The sequence below is a fragment of the Drosophila virilis genome, unplaced genomic scaffold (genome assembly GCF_030788295.1).
Source record: "Drosophila virilis strain 15010-1051.87 unplaced genomic scaffold, Dvir_AGI_RSII-ME tig00001590, whole genome shotgun sequence".
Taxonomy (NCBI): domain Eukaryota; kingdom Metazoa; phylum Arthropoda; class Insecta; order Diptera; family Drosophilidae; genus Drosophila; species Drosophila virilis.
The window spans coordinates 754,346-775,085 of record NW_027212847.1 but is presented as its reverse complement, the minus strand read 5'-3'; the positions used below and the strand labels follow the sequence as shown (position 1 = coordinate 775,085).

At 40.3% G+C, this 20,740-nt stretch overlaps 1 protein-coding gene across 5 annotated transcripts in view; it reads left to right on the top strand.

Moving 5' to 3' along the window:
• MFS17 (Major Facilitator Superfamily Transporter 17) overlaps positions 1-13,266 on the top strand; it is a 46,743-nt gene extending 33,477 nt beyond the window's left edge. For 2 of the 5 annotated variants that reach the window (XM_032433284.2, XM_070210922.1), the window contains 3 exons: positions 911-1,071; positions 1,134-2,204; positions 12,924-13,266. In XM_032433284.2, coding sequence (XP_032289175.1) covers positions 911-1,071; positions 1,134-2,204; positions 12,924-13,124 — 1,433 coding nt within the window. In that variant the 3' untranslated portion in view covers positions 13,125-13,266. Of the gene's footprint in view, positions 1-910; positions 1,072-1,133; positions 2,205-12,923 lie in introns of those variants that run through there. The other 3 variants (XM_070210921.1, XM_032433286.2, XM_032433285.2) reach the window with 3 other exon arrangements.
• The last annotated feature ends 7,474 nt before the right edge of the window (positions 13,267-20,740 follow it).

The window sequence follows — 20,740 nt, the reverse complement described above, 5'->3', positions numbered from 1 at the left end:
GTAGTGACATCCCCGTTACTATACATCAGTGGTCACGACACGGTGCTCAGCCTTCCCTACATTCATCGTCTGAGTGAGGACAACCTTAACAACATCTAGGAGGTTCGAGACAGTATCGGCAGCCGAAACTCCCGAAAAATCTCGCAGATGCTGGAAAACTTGAAAGCGACCGAGGACGGTCTTCGAGAGGGGGAGTAGTTAACTACTGACTGTTTGTATTTTCTGACCCAGCGTTCTGGGGAAGCCAGGGGTCATCCGACACCACACACTTTTGGGGGGCAGCGACGGCGACTCTGCGACAGAGACGGCGGCTCTGTGGCAGCGACGGCGCCGTAGGCTAGCTTTGCTTATAATAACTAAAATTGTATTTCATAAGTCAAAGTTTGGATATGCGTACAGCTCCTTTCCATAAATCACCGCACTTAGTTAACTCAACTGCATATAACATATAAAACTGCATTTATAAATGCACTAATTTACATTCGTAATTCGTAAAGTTGAAAATAATGAGGCGGTGGCAAGGAAGGCCAGGGTAGTAACTTTTTTCAAATATATAATTAAATGCAAATGCAATCAAGCGCGATACGCAAACTGCATTTCGTGTTTGTAGAAAATGGTTTATGGTCTTCGCTTGTCGATCACTTCCGACTAGACCTATTTTACTTATTTTTATTAGGATAACTTGGTCTTACCCGGGATTCATTAGATCCACTATGATCCTAATATATATGCAAAATCTTTTCAACATCGGACCACTATATGATATCAGTAGAAATAATTGGAGAAAGCATAAAGCAACGATATATGACAAATCTGTAAGTGAACATTTGTTTTATCTTCGGCATCCCGAAAATAATTTTTAATCTGCTTATGTTACGTGTATTTATGTTCTCAAATAATTTAATTACAGATAAAATTCCAGCTCGGTTGGTTTTATATTTTCTTTCCTGGTCTGGTTTTCTGGTGTCATTCATGATGCGAAATGATATGAATTTTGCTTTGGTTGCTATGATATCAAATGGCAATGAAACACTGACTGAAAATCAAAATGTATCTAATACATTACATATGGTAATACATAGCTTCATAAAATGTTACATATTCGAAAGATTGAACTTTATCTTACGTTTTAGGGCAGTGGCTCTGAAGACCATTCATCAATAGTGAAATCTGTGATAATAAGTTCATTCTATTGGTGTTACGTGCTATCTCAAGTAGTTGGTGGAGTTTCTACTCAAGCATTTGGAACCAAGTGTGTATTCGGTTGGTCACAGATGGCAACTGCATTATGCAGTCTACTTATGCCATTAGCTGCAGAATTTCATTATGCTGTCGTAATTTTTTTACGATCAATTCAGGGATTTGCTTCTGGCTTAACTTGGCCTGCAATGTACGCTATGGTGGGCTATTGGATACCCACGACGGAACGTTCACGGTTTATGTCAAGCTTTCAAGGATTTAGTATTGGAATTGGCTTAACGTATCCACTGTGTGGGTTTATTATTACAAATTTTGGTTGGCAACTGGTTTTTTATACAACCGGTGCATTAGGAATTGGATGGTGCATTTTATGGTACAATTTAGCTTATAACACACCACAGGAACATCCCAGAATAACCAAAGAGGAACTAAATTACATTGAGCTTAATATTGGTGAAGATGTTCGAAATGCATATACAGTGAAAGTACCTTGGGGGCAAATATTTAGATCCTTGCCAGTTTGGGCAATTGCAGTTACAACTTTCGGCAGAATATTTATACATTATGTTTTTATAGTTAATGGTCCGACTTTTATGAATCATATTCTTAAGTTTGAGTTTGGAACAAATGGAATTTTGTCGGGAATGCCTTTTCTTTGCTCTTATATTTCGTCGGTGTTTTTTTGTTATATTGCAGATAAACTGTTATATCATAAAATTTTGGGTCTTACAACAGTGCGAAAATTATTTACTGCCTTATCGCAAGTTGTTCCAGGATTACTTATTTTATGTATAGGTTATATAGATAGCATACCGTTTCTTTTGACTACCTGGTTCATAGCAGTTATTTTTATTACGGCATCCTACGCGGGAGCAATGGCCAATATTATAGACATCGCGCCAAACTATGGACACTCAGGAGCAGTATTAGCTTTCTGCCAAACGATTCATATGTCGGCGTCTTTCCTATCACCGTTGACCGTTGGATTCTTAGTAACTCAAGAGGTAAAGTATAATCTTGTATATATACTTTTATAATATTAACCCGACTCTTCATTAAAACTCTTCATTTCGCATCTCAGTTCATTCAGTTTTTATATTATAAACTACTTAATAAAGATTACCTTTCAATTGCGAATGTGTTTCTTAGAATTGGCGCTTATGTACATTTTAAACTTAACTTAGTTTTTTGTTTGTAGTTAGCTTGCATCGACATTTTTTGATTTAGAGGTGTGATTGAATATTAAGAAGAATTTACCAAATTTGTCTTGTTTTTGGGAAATCGTTGCTTTCGCGAATCTGCAGTTAGCCATTGTCGGTCACTGTAATGTCGCTTGGAAATATCTTAATTGTCTTCATATAGCAGCCATATGGTATTACTATGTGGACTTTTTTGCGAACGAGAAGGTTTTCTGTGTCTGGGGGTCCCTTGCTGAGCAATAGTTTGTGAACCTCACTTTTGAAGGATACCAATACTCGAGCTTACGAAGCCCTGGGAATACAAAATTTATGCTCAGATGTTTCTGCCAAGTACAACGACAAATACACAAATTGAAAAAGCACTGAGAGTAAGCTAAAGCAGTTTCCTGCAGTGCGAAGGAATGAAAAAGCAGCGATACCGTTTTATGAACGCAAACAAAAACGAAGGTGACCTTGGACCAGCCATCGATGTACTCTGATTATCCAGTTTACATGTTGTTTGGTTTGTGGTTTTATACAGCAAACGCAACCAGTGAAAAAAAAATAGACGAACAAAAAACAGGGAGACCGTATGTAATGTGCATGCGCATTTATTTGTTTTTGTTTTGTTTTTTTTCCTGTCTTCTTTTTAATTTTCGTCTTTTATTTCCGATAATCGATAACTTACTGCGTTTCCAAGCAACCGATAAGAATCGATATCCTGTTTTTTGGGCAATTGTGGCAAATAATAAGAGCTAGAGTCACCAAACTTCACATATAGCTTAAAAAATATAATATATATATGCATTCGATGTTGGAAGAAGAGGGTTTAGGATATCCCTTAGTCGGGAGCTCCCGACTAGAACCGCTTACTAGTTTGCTATTCATGCAGCTCTCTAGTAGGCAACCCGAAGTCTTAAGTCTCACTTTGCGCAGACTCGACTAGAACAATTTCAATTGATTGATAAACAAAATTCAAAACACAAAAGTGTGTCCTTATATGAAAAACAGTTTTTTTTAAATTATTGTGACCAACATCTTGTAATGTTTTAAGGTGCTCCTTGTGATATATTTCTTAGCGTGGGTAGCTTATGGAATTTTGGTCAAAATTTAAATATTTCAATTCTACGTGGTGGTCTTTTAACTCTTGGACTGTACTGAGCAGCTTATTTTATTCCTAACAAGTACTAATCTTAGTTGATGTTAATGATTTCTTGCCTTTCTGATTGCATTTTGTGATGAGCAATTAAAATTTATGTTCTGTTCTAGCCGTACTGTCAGATCTGATAGATAATATTCCTCGCTCTGACAAGTTCACTATTTTTGGTGGTGTTTTTTTCGCAGTGTCGTGTTACGCAGGTTCTTAAAGAGCAAACTGCTCTTGCCCTCTAGTTCTACCCAGTATGTTTTGGCTGTTAAACACAATTCGATGGTCTGTTTGGTTTAAAAGGTAAAATTTCGCAGGTGTTTTCACTAGCACTACTCCAAGCCCATTTTTTTTGTTTGATTGCCATTTTTAGCATTTGTTGAATGTTCATTCAAACATAAGATAGTAAGAATCCATCTCAAAGCTATATCCTTAATATTGTGCATATTGTTAGCTGTATCATTATCATCTGCCAGTCTCTTTATACTCTGAACCCATTCAAAATACGTAAGAAGCGTATATTGTATTTTTGAAAAATGCACATGAATGAAGCATCTCCGACCCCATAATGTATATATATTCTTGATCAGCATCAACAGCCGAGTCGATCTAGCTATGTCCGTCTGTCTGTCTGTGCGTCCGTCCGTCCCTATGTATAAACGAAAGGATCTCAGAACTGTAAGAGCTAGAGACTTGAAATTTTAGATGTAGGTCCTCCTAGTGCCTACGCAGATTGATTTTGTTTACGATAATCGATAACTTACTCCGTTTCCACGCAATCGATACATACCGATATATACCAAGTGTCTTTCATTTTATACCTATCGCCACCTCCCCGCTACCACCACAGAGCTATAAATCAAGTTAATAACCCATCTTTTATTGCCAACCAATTTAAGCTACAATTTTAATGCAATTGACTTTTTCAGAATACACAAATATTCTATGGTACAATAAGATTACTGTAAAAAAATGCATAAAGATTGGTTAAGAAAAAACCAAAGTGCAACTGCGCAATTGGATGGGGCAGCCAGCGAAACTTTAAGAGTTTCTGTATAAATGTACAGACACACATTCATGCGCGTCTGCTTCGCATTCCAACAGAATGGTAATTGCGACTTTTTTCTGTAATGCTATTTTAGTTCCTTTTTTATCATACTTCAGTACGTAATTATTGGTGTGGCTGCTGAGTAGAGGCATAGCAAGTGGTGCGGTCTGTGTCGAGTTCGAGCCATACCGGGGAAAGTACTTTTATTTTTGTCAGGTGTGGCCGTTGAGTAGAGTCGACAGCAAGTAATGCGGTCAGTTGCGAGTTCGAACCCTGCCAAGGGAACATTTATTAAAATTTATTTGGTTTGGAATAAGAGGGTTCAGGTTATTCCCTAGTCGGGAGCTCCCGACTAGAACGTCTTACATGTTTTTTTGCTGGTGTGGCTGTTGGGTAGAGTCGACAGCAAGTAATACGGTCAGTTGCCAGTTCGAATCCTGGCAAGGGAACTTTGAACTTACACCCTGAACCCATTAAATATGGGTATAGGGGTATATTGTAAGGGGTATTGTGAAAATCCAAATGTATGTAACAGGCAGAAGGTAGCATCTCCGAGCCCATAAAGTGTATATATTGATCAGCATCAATAGCCGAGTCGATCTAGCCATGTCCGTATGTCTGTCCGTCCGTATACCGTCCGTCCGTCCGTATGTATGAACGCAAGGATCTCAGAACCTATAAGCGGTAGAGACTTGAAATTTTAGATGTAGGTGCTCCTAGTGCCTGCGCAGATCGATATTGTTTCCGATAATCGATAAACTACTCCGTTTCCAAGCAATCGATAAAAATCGATATCGATATGCTGTTTTTTGGGAATTTTGGTAAATAATAAGAGCTAGGATACCAAACATGACATATAGCTTCTAGAGAAGAATATATATACGTATTTGATGTTGGAAGAAGAGGGTTCAGGGTATTCTGCATGTTCTTTGTTTTATTCTTCTAACTCTCAAAATCTTTCCAAATCTTTAACCTCAATGGCTGACGCGACTATTTTTCCTCTCCTTTGAATTTCGTCCCGAATTCTGTGTTCTGGCCGAGAAGCCCGTCTATTTTTATTATTTCAATTTTAAAAAAATGAGTGTGTAGGTCAGTGCCGAGAACCAGATCTACTTGACCTGGTTTGTTTATTTGTGGATCAGTTAATATATAGCTTTATCATTTAATATCAATATTATTTACAGATTTATTTTCGTTTGCGACCCACTATCAATTAATAAACGGAATTTTTCGATTTTACCATATTGAGGCTATTAGCGCCTTGCCGTACAGCCACGCATGTGTTCACTTCTTCTCTTCTATCAAAGTGATGCATTGTGTGGTGGTATTTGTTGCATTTAGCACATAAAATTTCACTCGTGTATCTCTTGGTACTCGAGTGTTTTAAGCACTTAAACATAATTGTGCCTTTCTTGCGGCTTCTAGCCTTTGGGCCTAAGCCTCTAAATTTAAAGCATTGTAATGCATAATGCCCAGAAACTTTACAGTTGGTTTCTGTTCCTCATCCTTCAATGAAACTAAAGCATTCAACCTTTAGTCTAAGTACTCCAATACATCGGACAATTTTTGAACTTCTTTTGTTCTTTTTATACCCTGAACCCATTAAAAATGGGTATAAGGGTATATTGTATTTGTGCGAAATCCAAATGTATGTAACAGGCAGAAGGAAGCATCTCCGACCCCATATATATATATATATATTCTTGATCAGCATCAATAGACGAGTCGATCTAGCCATGTCCGTCTGTATGTATGAACGCAAGGATCTCTGAACCTATAAGAGCTAATAAGAGCTAGGGTCACCAAACATCACATATAGCTTCTAAAATAAAATATATATATGCATTTGATGCATTTGAAGGAAGAGGGTTCACGGTATCCCCTAGTCGGGAGCTCCCGACTAGAAACTCTTACTTGTCTTACATGATTTTCACATGATTGCAATGTTTTGCTATTAAACTTGCGATGAATCATGTGTGAAAATGCATATGCGTTTTCTGGTAAGCCCATTTTCAATTTTATTAAATAATTTGATTCCTTAATTGAATCAATAAATGCTTTAATGTGCTTTGTGGTATCACTGCACAGTACTGGGAACTCTATAAGCCTATTTAATTGTTCGGAAAATATTTTCCTTTTGTTTTCATAAACGCTTGGTTAACAATTCTTAAGTCGCATTGCAATTTGCTGCGGAGCGTATGTGCAAATGCGATACCATGCATCATGCTTCTCCTTTTAGTGCCGTTTTCAAATAGTTAAATTTAAGAGCTCAACTCAAATCCTCGATTGAACCAACTCTGTTAACAACTCGGCGAAGGGATCCCACTCTTTGGAATCCCCGTAGAAGGTGGGTATCCCCCTATTTTTTATTGACAAATGTCTTGCATCTGTCCTGCTAGTTCTTTTATCATGTTCTGTACATCGAATTCTATCGTTTTCATTTTCCTAATAAACGTAGCGTTGCTGTCAAACTTTTGTTTAAAGAATTGTATTTCATTTTGCATTTCTTCGCAAAGAAATTCTATCTTTCTTCAGAGTCCAAACATTTTACGGTTGTTTTCCCAAATGTCCACCTGCGTTTCATCTAAATATTTGTGCAATACATCTACTGCATTGACTTTCCTCGCTGTTGCATCTGATTTGGTCCAATCTTGCCGAACTGATTTCGCCCTCTCTTCTGTTGTTTTGCTATTTGACCTACCTGACAGTTTGTATTTAATTTTGGATATAATTGCCAATATCACTTAGTATTGTTTCTTATTGAAGTAGTCACATTGACCTGAAACTACCTTTGCAGTTTTCTTCCAATTCGCATCCTTGCAATTTTTTGCAATACGAATGTGCGTGGTCGGAAAGGTCTTACCAACTAATGCTGGAAACTGGCCAAGATTGGAAGAGTACAGTGAAACGCGTTAACCACGTTCGGGTTAATGACGGTCTTTATTGTTTCGATAAGGGCGTCCCTATCGGTGAAAGTTATTAAGTGTCGAGTTTTTTCGCTGAAAAGTATGAAATTCCTCTTCAGAGGAAAGCGTGCTTCTTCTAATACCATCTGGTTCCGGAAGCAGTTTAGAAGCTTCTCTGTCGAATCGATTGTATGAGACAGGAAGAATTCACTGTGAATTGCAGCCGAGTCAGATTCTGGCTCATCGCGGTTTTCAGCTACATGATTCTCTTTGCCAGGCTTGTAGAAAAGTGCCGTAGTTTGCATAATGTCCGAACGATGGCCAGCAATCTCTCATTAGTTGCGTAGTTTGCTTCACTATCTTCTAAAGACCGGGATATCATCGTTAGGGGGTGGCCATTCTGTGACAGAACTGCATTAATGCCGTAGCTTGAGGTGTCTGTAATCAAGTCGAATGGTTTTTTATAGTCCGGGTATATCAGTGTGACGTTTTCCGACGCTAATAAGTCCCTGGAAAGCGTTGCGCTGAGCATCGTTGAATTGTAAGGGGACCTTTCCAGAACTGTACTTGCTAATGGATTCTTTTTCCCCTTTTTGGATGTCAGAGATTGGGTCGCTATCCCAAAAAGGATCTTACTTCAAACACCGTAGTCGGCTCAGCGTATCAGCGTATGGATCTGATTTTGCACCATCATATCTCTATAAAGCTGAGATACTCGACGCTTTCTTTAATAAACTGTGACTTCTCGTGCGCCACACGCATATTTGCGTTTTAAAGGCTCCCTAATACCCCGTCGACATGCTTGACATGGTCCGACTTGTTTTCCGAAAACACGATGACGTCGTCTACATGAACGTAGCAAGATTATCCAATTTGCTTCCGCAGAGCGTCATCTTTCTCTGCAAAATGCTCGCTGCATTCTTTAAACCAAAGGGAATTCGACACATCTCGTACTTTCCTCCATTGATCGAAAAGGCCGTCTTCTCACGGTCTTGCTCTGCCAGAGTAATCCGGTGATAACCTGATATCGGGTCGAGCGTCGTGAAGTATTTGGCTTTATCCATATTCGCCAGTACCATTTCGATACTTGGCATTGTGTATTTGTCGGCAACAGTCCTAGGGTGAAGCTGCCTTAAGTCTGTCGCCAGGCGTTTATTTCTATTACCTAACTTATCTGTGCCTTTGTTATCGACGACTCACAACGGATTGTTGTATGGCGATTTAAACTTTCGGATTATGCTATTTTTAAGAAGTTAGTTGACTTCCGAAATGACAAAATCCTCTACACCCCTAGGGTAAGGATATAGTTTTGAGTAGATCACACTTTCGACGGTCGTACGGATTGTTGCCAAAACAGCCCTGTTGTAAGGCAGCGCCTTGTTAGAGTTCGCGAAAGCCTTGCTGTTTCGGTGAAGTACTCGCAGGAAATCTGCCTTCATCGCAGGTGGTGCCTCGACTTCTTTTTTCTTTGTGTGGTTTACGTTCGAACATTTATGGTACTGCAACGCTTCCGAAGTCGCACAAAATGTTAACATACCATTTTGTAGGCATAAAACCGCTCCCGCCTGCTTTAGCAGGTCGACCCCCTATTCCATAAAAAGTGGTTCAGGAGTCTAGTAGGAAAAAAAAAATGTCGTACCCAAGCATGGACAACTTGCATTTTCAGCGATCTTGTTGGATCCATGGACAGAATGGACAGCGAAAGGGGACTCAACAGGGACGACGCCTTTAAGGCGTTTGTCTGGCCTGATGTAGTTTTGTGCCGCACCCGTGTCAAATAAAAATTTCATATCTATCCCCGTCTGATACTTCTTGTGCCGCGTCGGCATATCCTGCGCTCTTAGCCACGCTTGCCTGGGCGTGGTGTACCCTTTGCCGCCTTTGGCCCGTCGAGTGGTCTGATTCGGCAGGGCGCTTATTTCCCTGACCTTGGCTGGCGTTAAGCTTAGCCGAGCCTTGGAGATTCGAAAAGTTCGTGGGTTGTCTAAAACTGAAAGAAAAAGGGTCGACTGCCATGGGAACTGGGGCATTATCGGCTGAAGCTCTATTCTGGGCTCTATCTGTGAATTGTCCGTTATTTTTCTTGAAATGAGGATTATTGCCCTGGCTACCCTGAGAGAATTGCTTTTTCTGTTGTTGCTATTGTTGCTGGCGCCCTTGTGGGCGCTGCTCTGGACGAACTCGCTCTTCTTGTCCCCTAGCAAAGCTTATTGCGAAGGCATATCTCTCGTGATTAGCCTCAACCTCCTGGGCTATCGCTAGTGCCGTCGGCAGATCCGAAGGGTGAGCCGAAAACAACACAGCGGTTAGACTACGTTTTGGTCCAGAGAAGAATACGCGAAGTGCGTCACCCCTGAATTTTTCAGACATGCCCGCCGCCAAATTGCTGTCATACGTCATATGGACTCTGTTCGTAAGTAACGTGAGTTTTTTCTCAACCTCGTCGTAGTACTGTAGAATGGACATGTCGCACTGCATAAGCGTACCCATTTCCTTTTCAATCACTTGGATAGGCCGCTTGTCACTATAAGTAAAGTCAATCCTCGCTATGATAGCCCAAAAAATTAACGGCGTGTTAAATGAGGCGGCAACCGCGTCTGCCGCGCCCCTCACTTTACTCCTAATGATTACAGTGGCTTGGTAGTGACGTGATACGTCATGTTGCGGCATGCACGGCTTGCCTCCAGGACAAGTAATTGTTTTGATTCCCTTGGAACTCAGTAAACATTTTACCACGTCGAACGGCTCGTTACATTCCACCCCGTTTATGATTTCACCTGCACTTCTGGGACTGAAAGTTATTTGGTTTTTTTTTAACTTGCTTGACACCTGCGCAATCTGTTGTTGAAGCTCCTGCCTTAGCGCCTTCCTTATTCACAAATTCTTACGTTTGTGCTGCGAGCGCGCTCTGCACTGCGGCATCAATTATCATGCGCAACTGCTCAGGATCCATGGCTAAATCTGCGTTTGTGTTTGGTTCAGTTAGAACAGCACACCTTGATATCTGTAATGTATCAAATCCTCCTATTAAACGAGCAGAAACACTATCGTCGCTGTCGTAGTGTCCCTGATCGTGTACGTCGGAGTCGCAGTCACTCATTCGCACCTAAACAAAATTTTAAGCAAAACCGTTCACAGAGTGATTAAGGTTTTTCAAACTGACGTATAAAAAAATTCCCAAAATGGGTTTTCTTTTGTGGCGAATGAGGTTCAACGAAACTGGTGTTGTTTATAAAAGCATTATTTATTATATATTACTTTTTTTTAAACTCTGTTATATGATATGTTTCATGCAGCGAACTAGCGCATCGGCTTGAAAGTATATCAAATATGTTTATTTTCACGTCACAAGTCACTTACATGATTCTGTTAAGACTATGGTTAATCTAGTATACTACGATGAACTCCTGCACTGCAGTCACAAAAGGTATTCTTCGTGGAGCGTCATATTGTGGCTTTATATTTGCGCGTAGTTCCTTTTGTAGGCTTATTATATTTTTTGTTGCCCCGAATTTTTGACTTTCGGGTTTTTATTTATCAAAGATTACTTGCGAGTTTGTACGCTGGGCTCCAATTAGTGCATTTATAAATGCAGTTTTATATGTTTTGATTATTTGCATTAATAAATGCAGTTGAGTTAACTTTAGGAGCGGTACGCTTCGCTTTATTCATATCGCAAATAAGACTGATAAAATACAATTTTGGTTATAATAAGTAAAGCTAGACGGAGCCGCCGTCGCTGTCGCAGAGTTGCCATCGCTGCCCCAAAAGTGCAGCGTTAGCTCCTCGTGTGTGGTGTCGGATGACCGTCGCGGCCAGCAACTTAGTTGCTACATATCCGTCACGATCATGACTCTGGTCATTGGCTCTCCAAGAACTCTGGTCAGCAAATACTAATAGTCATCAAGCAAGTCGCAAAGCTTGAACAGTAAATTTTTGGTCTTTTCTTAAAATTCTTCGACAATCCAACGATGAATTACCCTTGTAGAAATACGACTGAGATATACCTATTTTAATACCAGAAATACACAATAGAGTATTTGAATGTGTGTGCCTTTTGCTACCACTGGAACAAAAAGCTCAGAATTGATGAAATAACCTCTGGCTCACGACAAACGCCGTAATCTACTTGTGCACACATCCACACAACACAAACATATGTATGTCGGGGTATTGTGAGAAGCGATGCAGGGAAAAACAGATTCACACAATGCGCAAAGCAATGAGTGAAAGTATACGTGAATAGTGAGTCTAAAATATTTTAAAGGCAACGCTTAGGTACCTTTTCCAAAGATAACGAGCTAAAATGCAGAAATTTCGTGACGACGTAGCAACTCCTTTCATTCGTTCATATTGCTCGTCCCTTTAAAAGGTAAGAAAACAACCGACTTTTGAAAAAATTTGAATTTGTGGGCATTTCTGCTTGTGCGGACAAATGCGCATACAGACAGTACAACGGTAATTACTGAAATTGAAAGAGCCCCGGGAGTAAGCGAAATCAGTTTCCTGTATGTCATATGTATTTCTTACTCTTTTGCTGTCATTCACTTTGCTAAAAGAAATAAAATAGGGATATTAGGTTTTGGGTGTGCCGATTATATTCATCTCGTTGGGTATATAGTTTGGACTAATTCCACAAATGAACACTATTTGTAGTAGTAGTAGTAATTTGGATGTCCAAAAATGTTAAATCTGTGCACGGATAGGGATACCTTCTTATTCCAATAATTTTAACACAATCATTAAATTGGTAATATATGTATATAAAAACTCATTTGGTAGTGCGCGTGCTTACTCGCACTAAATAGTGTTCATGGAAATTTTTCCACGTTCAGGTTCCCATACCAACTAGACGCATGAATAATGAAAATTTTGTAAAAGGATGCCTGAATCTTTCGCTCAGTGCCTACTTGAAAGAGAACAGACTTGATCTCAGTGCTCTCATTGATATCGTAGCGTCGAAATAATGTTCTGTTGCTATTTTCCATTTCATAAGAATTCTTCTAATAACGAAATTGGTTCCTACAGAAATCAACAAAAATATCTCCTTAAAATTAAAATTATTTAATTGATGTCATTTAGCTTTTAATAAAATAAAATAAGTCAGATTTTTCTCATGATGCCTGAATATTTGTTGTCGCAGGCACTAAAGACAGCGTCTACCCATTCACAATATAAGTATGTACATACAAACTTCTTTAATTGTTTTCCATAGCACTCTCAGCAATCGGGTATAACAAAATGAACTTACTCATGGGGCTGACACAGCAGAAAATAGGTCCCCCAATGTTTGGTCGATCTGAAAACATTATTTATTGGATCCTTAGATTCATCACAAAGTAATAATAATTATCATTATAATAATACAACTCTTGCGAGTATAAGGAAATAACCGTAAACATATACAAGTGCCATAATTTTCATGATGTGTTTCTTTTTTTTAGGATTCCATTGATCAGTGGCGAATAGTTTTTGAAGTATCGGGAATTATTGCTATGGTGACTTATATGTTTTATCAGTGGTTCGGTACTGCACAGATACAATCGTGGAATATCCAACAGCCAATCAGAAATCAGCTTCAAGAAACGGAAAAAATGTTTTCCAAGGAGAATGGTGCAACACAGTTAATTACCAAGGCGAAATGAAAATTAATAATAGTATGATATGTATATGTATGTATGTATTATGTATAACGTTTTTTTAGCATTTAGTTTCATTATAACTTCTACTTTTAATTTAGATTATGATTATAAAAAAATGGTTATTGCTTAAATGCGCAGATTCTAATGGGTGTTTGGCATTTTTTGGAAAGTCCATCCCTCCTTGGTAGAAATGGGGGTCAAATATGTTAAGTTTTGGGCTCAAATCATACTTTTTGGAGAATCCAAGCTTCCTTGAAAGCTTCAAAGAGTTTTTGGGCAAAGTTTCAAATGTTGTCCTGTTACGGAACTGCATTGTTTCTCGGTGGGCCGCGCTGCCTGGGTCATCGGTTTTTCTGGGTGTAGTCCCATCCCTGGTACGCAATACGATAACAGTCGATAACAACAAAGCTACATGTCGGTGGCATAACAAACCTACACAGCACTATCCAAAACGGAACATCTAACTTCTGAACAACATAAACAGCTGCGACGACAAGTAAATGTGAACAACACAGGTGAGACGCTAATATTAATTAACAAAATACACTATTAAACGCTCAAGTTTTCCAGATCGGGTCCTGGTTTCGGACCCAGTGTACCCGCCGTACCATGAGACGATCACCTTCACCCGTCTCCCTCTGTTTTGCCACTAGATGGCCTGCATTAACCCGTGTCGGCTGTTAATCCCCCTCTCCTCATCAATGAAAATTTCTCTCTTCAGTAATTGTATATAATTTGTCGCATTTCTTATTTCTATCAACATTTAATCTTACTTCTTATTCCCCTGCAGGAAGGAATACTAATAATTTTATACAAGCGAACATTTCTTCACCAGGTGCGTATAATTGTAGCATATTATGGAACTTAATTTAAAAAATTTCAAATAAAACAGACCAACAATATATATATATATATATAGATATATATATATATATATATATATATATATATATAAGTGCATTTATACATGCAGTTTTATATGTTTTGATTATTTGCATTAATAAAAGCAGTTGAGTTAACTAAAAACAGAGCGGTACGCTTCGCTTTATTCATCTCCAAACCTAGACTAATGAAATAAAATGTTGGTTATAATAAGCACAGAGCCTCCGTCGCTTTCATAGAGTCGCCGTCGCTGCCCCCAAAAGTGCAGCGTTAGCGCCTCTTGTGTGGTGTCGGATGACCGTCGAGGCCGGCAACATAGTTGCGACATATCTGTCGCGATCATGACTCTGGTCATTGGCTTCCCCAGAACGCTGGGTCAGCAAATACCAATTGCCAGTGGTTAACTACTCCTCCTCTCGAAAACCGACTGTTCTCGGTCGCTTTCAAGTTTTCCAGTATCTGCGAGATTTTTCGGTAGTTTCGGCGTTTGATCACCAGCTAATGAGGCCAGTAGGCGCTAGTTCCCACAGCACAAATTAACAACATTATGCTGAGGGAAATTGCCGATATGTTACCGACTGCGACACTGTCTCTAACCTCCTTGATGTAGTTAAGGTCGTCCTCACTCAGACGATGAATGTAGAGAAGGCTGAGCACCGTGACGTGACCACTGATGTATAGTCACGGGGATGCCGCTACTGCCGGGAAACGATTTTTCACGCTCATGCAATTAAAGAATCGCGTGCCATTCACCATGGCATTGGCCATGATGACAAGGCTTGTCCCATCTACTTTCATTGCGGCACAGTAGTCATAGCTATGTATTGCGCTGCGGTCGTTTATGATGATAATGCCGTCATCCACGTTTGGCAATGAGCCGTACCTCCTGCATGAAGCCTTGCGCGCAGCTGCTGCTCTCGGACCGATTCCAGAACATGGCAGTTGCTGTTTGTGAACGATTTGCTACAGCTAAAATCTGGCCATCGCAATCAGCCACCAAGTTGTCGTGAATTTGAAGTACAGAACCATTGTGGACGGCTGGTATATGATATCTTCCTGCATTGCTTGCTTATTATAGGGAACGGAATTATGAAAGTTATTACATTGTTCTTATGTTCTAGTTTAATATTAGATCCTTTCAATATGTCTGTTATGGGGGTCCCTGTGACTTGGTCAGTGAGAATATTTAGTAAATTAGAGTGTTCAATAACTGTTGGATTTATTACATTTATTTTTTCTAATGTTAATGTAAGCATAAGTTTTCCTATTTCTGTTGTCATCATTCCGTTGCGTGTGCTTAGGGTTTCAAAAAGATGATCTGTGTCGGCATGCTTATCTTTTGAGGATTTTTGAAATTTGTTTACAGTGCCGGTTAGTTGATTAATCTTTTCCTGTACTTTGGAATTTATTTAAAAATGACTCGTACTTGCAGTGACCAGCTGCGCCTGCATTAGCTCTTCTTTCTTATAGTCGTCTGCGTCCAGAGAGCTCGCTACAACCTTAAAAGCTGTTTTCAAAAAGTCGAGACTTCTTACCTTACGATGGTGCACATCGGGGCGGACAACATGTCCAGTACGTGTCCAATGTCAACTTACAGCAACTTTCTTATATGGGGATGCGGAAAGAGACCCGTTAGTTTCATAGTTTCTTCAATCATTTTCTCGTAGTCAGTGAGGTTGGTAGTGTGACGTAAGTATCCGTAGCTGTCCCATGGTAAGATGTGTCCGTCCAAATTGGTATGTAGTCCGCGTGCGAGTAGTCCGTCACCCGTGCCGTTGTCATTGATATGCTTAAAAGTATGGTGAACGTAATCCTTAAAGTAAAAAAACTACTGTTATGAAAACGGTAATGAAAGAATTGTGCTTTAAGTACAATGGAGGTGGTCCTTGTGGACCACCCTCCCCTCAATGAGGAGAGAGAGTTATGCAAAATGTCCTTAGGCTTTTTGGTCGACACCACTGAGTGAATGGAATTATTATATTCGATAGTGTAGCTTTGTAGCTTTTATAGCCTTAAGCACCAAGCTATTTCCAGAAGCAGAGACCTAATAATCTCTGCCTTGAATGCGAGCTCATTGTCGCAGTATACCTGCTTAACTAGCAGGGGCGGTCTCGTGTCTTCTATCGTTCGAGATGCTATAGGCTGGACCACCGCAAACTTTAAAAACTTGTCTTCGCAAGTCAAAAAAAAAAAATTTTGTCTGTGGAGAAAATTTCGGTATGTAACGTTTCTCCTGTCTTTGAGGGAAGTGGCGGCTGTTCGAGCTTCTTTGGGTTACAGTTACAGTCTTACAGTTAAGGACCACCTCATTAGCCATTTTGGTTATTTATGGAAATAGTAATTCCGTGATGACCTGTTTCACATATTCCTGAGCCCTATGGGCTCGATTGTGTTCCTTAGGGATGATTTCTCTTCCATCAGTGACATCGACCACGTCGGCCTAGAAGTTTTTGCAATACCAAAACTTCGTAGTCGGAAAGGCTCTTACCAACTCATGCTGGAAACTGACCAAGATCGGGAGAGTACAGTGAGTACAGCGTTAACCACATTTGGGTTAATGACGCTCTTTATTGTTTCGATAAGGGCCCGGTAAAATTTATCATGTGGCGAATTTTTGGCTAAAAAGTATGAAGTTCCTCTTCGGAGGAAAGCGTGCCTCTTCTAATACCATCTGGTTCCGGAAGCAGTTTAGAGGCTTTTCTGTCGAATCGATTGTGTAAGACAGGGGCAATTCACTGTGAATTGTAGCCGCGTCAGATTGTGGCTCATCGCCCTGCAGGGCTTTCCCGTTCTGGCGCGACAGTGCGTCACTATCTTTTAAAGACTGGGACATCATCGTTAGAGGCGGCCATTCTGTGACAGAACAGCGCCAATGCCGTAGGTTGAGGTATCTGTAGTCAAGTCGAATTGTTTTGTACTTGCTAATGGATCCGTTTTCTCCTTTTAGGATGTCAGAGATTGGTTTCGCTATTGCTAGAAAATCTTTGATACAATAGCGATAACAGCTTGCCAATCCCAAAAAGGATCTTACTTCAAACACCGTAGTTGGCTCAGTTGGCTACCCGAATGGCTCTTACCTTTTCTGGATCTGATTTCGCACCGTCATATCTCTATAAAGCTGAGGTACTCGACGCTTTCTTAAATAAACTGTGACTTCTCGTGCGCCACACGCATGTTTGCGTTTAAAAGGCTCCCTAATACCCAGTCGACATGGCTGACATGGTCCGACTTGTTTTCCGAAAACACGATGACGTCGTCTACATAAAAGTAGCAAGATTATTATTATTATTAATATTATTATTTTTAAAAGCCTCTGTCCACTGGTTTAAGAAATGCCACATTTTCAAATTTCGCATATTTGTGTTCCACCGGTTGTCGGTAACATATGAGTGTGAAAGTACCGCCTGTTTATATAAACATCTGATCGAGTTTCTTTAACTTAAATAGGCGCCGTAAAGTTCTTCTTCCAAAACTTTTGAAATAAGGGCTCCACTTTAGGAGATTTCGTCATTTTTAAATAAAAAAAACTGTGGGATTATTTTAATGTTAACTTTCTTATTTAAAGTTGCCGCTTGCCTTCGTTGATATATCAGCTGTTTATGTTTACGATACCTTACCATTTTTCACAACATCGATAGAAACCTCGAATAATCATCGCAAAAAACACGAAATGTTCGGGGCGAATTTACACATATCTTAAAAATGTGCCTTTTTTGAAAGATGTGTGAAATATGTTTTCTTATGGGGAAACGCACAGCGCGCATTTCACACTTGTGTCAAAAAAGTGACATTTTCTGAAATTGCGAGAAATGTGTTCAGTAGGCAGAGGTTATAAGAAGTTCGTTAACTTCCGAATTGACAAAATCCTCTACACCCCCAGGGTAAGTGTATAGTTTTAAGTAGACCACACTTTCGTCGGTCGTACGGATTGTTGCCAAAACAGCCCTGTTGTAAGGCAGCGCCTCGTTAGAGTTCGCGAAAGCCTTGCTGTTTCGGTGAAGTACTCGCAGGAAATCTGCCTTCACCGCAGGTGGTGCCTCGACCTCTTTTTTCTTTGTGTGGTTTACGTTCGCACATTTATGGTACTGCAACGAGAAGTCGCACAAAATTTTAACATACCTTTATGTAGGCTTTAGCAGGTCGAGCCCTATAATTCCATCAAAAGGGGATAAGGAGTCTAGAAGGTAAAAGTAAGTGTCGCACCCAAGCATGGACTACTTGCATTTTTCAGCGATGTTGTTGACCCCATGGACAGAATGGACAACGAAAGGGGGCTCGACAGGGTCGACGCGCCTAAGCCGTTTGTGCGGCCTGATGTAGTTTTTTGCCGCGCCCGTGTTAATTAAAAATTTCATATCTATCCCCGCTATTCTCCGTCGAATGAACGGTAGCAGGGACTTTCCGCTTATAAATGGGTGCTCTCGCTATCATAATCAGGGCTATGTTCGTCTTGTTGTTCGTCTGATGCCTCTTGTGACGCGTCGGCATACCCTGCGCTCTTAGCCACGATTGCCTGGACGTGGACGCGGTCTGATCTCGCAGGGCATCTATTTCCCTGACCTTGGCTGGCGTTAAACTTAGCCGAGCCTTGGGAATTCGAAAATTTTGTGGGTTGTCGAAAAAAGAAGAAGGGTCGACTGCCATGGGAATTATCGGCTGAAGCTCTATTCTGGGCTCTATCTGTGGATGCTTCTTGAAATGAGGATTCTTGCCCTGGCTACCCTGAGAGAATTGCTTTTTCTGTTGTTGCTGTTGTTGCTGGCGCCCTTGTGGGCGCTGCTCTGGACGAACTCGCTCTTCTTGTCCCCTAGCAAAGCTTATTGCGAAGGCATATCTCTCGTGATTAGCCTCAACCTCCTGGGCTATCGCTAGTGCCGTCGGCAGATCCGAAGGGTGAGCCGAAAACAACACAGCGGTTAGACTACGTTTTGGTCCAGAGAAGAATACGCGAAGTGCGTCACCCCTGAATTTTTCAGACATGCCCGCCGCCAAATTGCTGTCATACGTCATATGGACTCTGTTCGTAAGTAACGTGAGTTTTTTCTCAACCTCGTCGTAGTACTGTAGAATGGACATGTCGCACTGCATAAGCGTACCCATTTCCTTTTCAATCACTTGGATAGGCCGCTTGTCACTATAAGTAAAGTCAATCCTCGCTATGATAGCCCAAAAAATTAACGGCGTGTTAAATGAGGCGGCAACCGCGTCTGCCGCGCCCCTCACTTTACTCCTAATGATTACAGTGGCTTGGTAGTGACGTGATACGTCATGTTGCGGCATGCACGGCTTGCCTCCAGGACAAGTAATTGTTTTGATTCCCTTGGAACTCAGTAAACATTTTACCACGTCGAACGGCTCGTTACATTCCACCCCGTTTATGATTTCACCTGCACTTCTGGGACTGAAAGTTATTTGGTTTTTTTTTAACTTGCTTGACACCTACGCAATCTGTTGTTGAAGCTCCTGCCGTAGCGCAGCTTCCCTATTCACGAATTCTTGCGTTTGTGCTGCGAGCGCGCTTTGCACTGCGGCATTAATTATCATGCGCAACTGCTCAGGATCCATGGCTGCGTTTGTGTCTGGTTCAGTTAGAACAGCACACCTTGATATCTGTTATATATCAAATCCTCCTATTAAACGAGCAAAAACACTATCGTCGCTGTCGTTGTGTCCCTGATCGTGTACGTCGGAGTCACAGTCACTCATTCGCACCAAAACCGCTCACACAGTGATTTTAGATTTTTCTAACTGACGTATAATTCCTAAATTAGGTTTCCTTTTGCTTACTTTCGTGGCAAATAAGTTTTAACAAAACTGGTGTTATTTATCAAAGCGTTATTTATTATATATTTCTGAATCTTTTTTTTTAAAAACTCTTTTATATGATATGTTTCATGCAGCGAACTAGCGCATCAGCTTGAAACTATATCCCTTATGTTTATTTTCACGTCACAAGTCACTAACATGATTCTGTTGAGACTTTGGTTAATCTAGTCATGATAAATTTCCTCGACTCAACAGCCACACCAGCAAAAAACAAAAAAAAAAATTCCTTCCCCGGTAGGGCTCGAGCTCGCGACAAGCCGCACTACTTGCTGGGCCTCTACTCTGCAGCCACACCAATAATTAAGTACTTATGATAAAAAATGGAACTAAAATAGCATTACAGAAAATAGTCGCAATTAACATGCTCTTAGAATGCGAAGCAGACGCGCATGAATGTGTGTGCGTACATGTATACAAAAATTCTTAAGGTTTCGCTAGCTGCCCCATCCAATTGCGCAGTTGCATATAACTTTGTTTTTTTCTAACCGATCTTTATGAAATTTTCTACAGTATATCTTTTTGTACCATAGAATATTTGTGTATTCTCAAAAAGTCAATTGCATTTAAATTGTGGCTTAAATTGGTTGGAAATAAAAATTGAGTTATTAACCTGAATTATAGTTGTGTGGCAGTAGCGGGGAGGTGGCGATAAGTATAAAATGAAAGATACTTGGTAAATATATAATATTCTAGAAGCAACATATCATGTTTGGTGGCTCTAGTTCTTATTATTTACCCAATTTGCTCAAAAAAAAAAACAGGATGTCGATATCGATTGCTTTGAAACGGAGTAAGTTATCGATTATCGGAAACAAATTCAATCTGCGCAGGCACTTGTAACACCTACATCTAAAATTTCAAGACTCTAGCTATTATAGGTTCTGAGATCCTTGCGTTCATACATACGGACA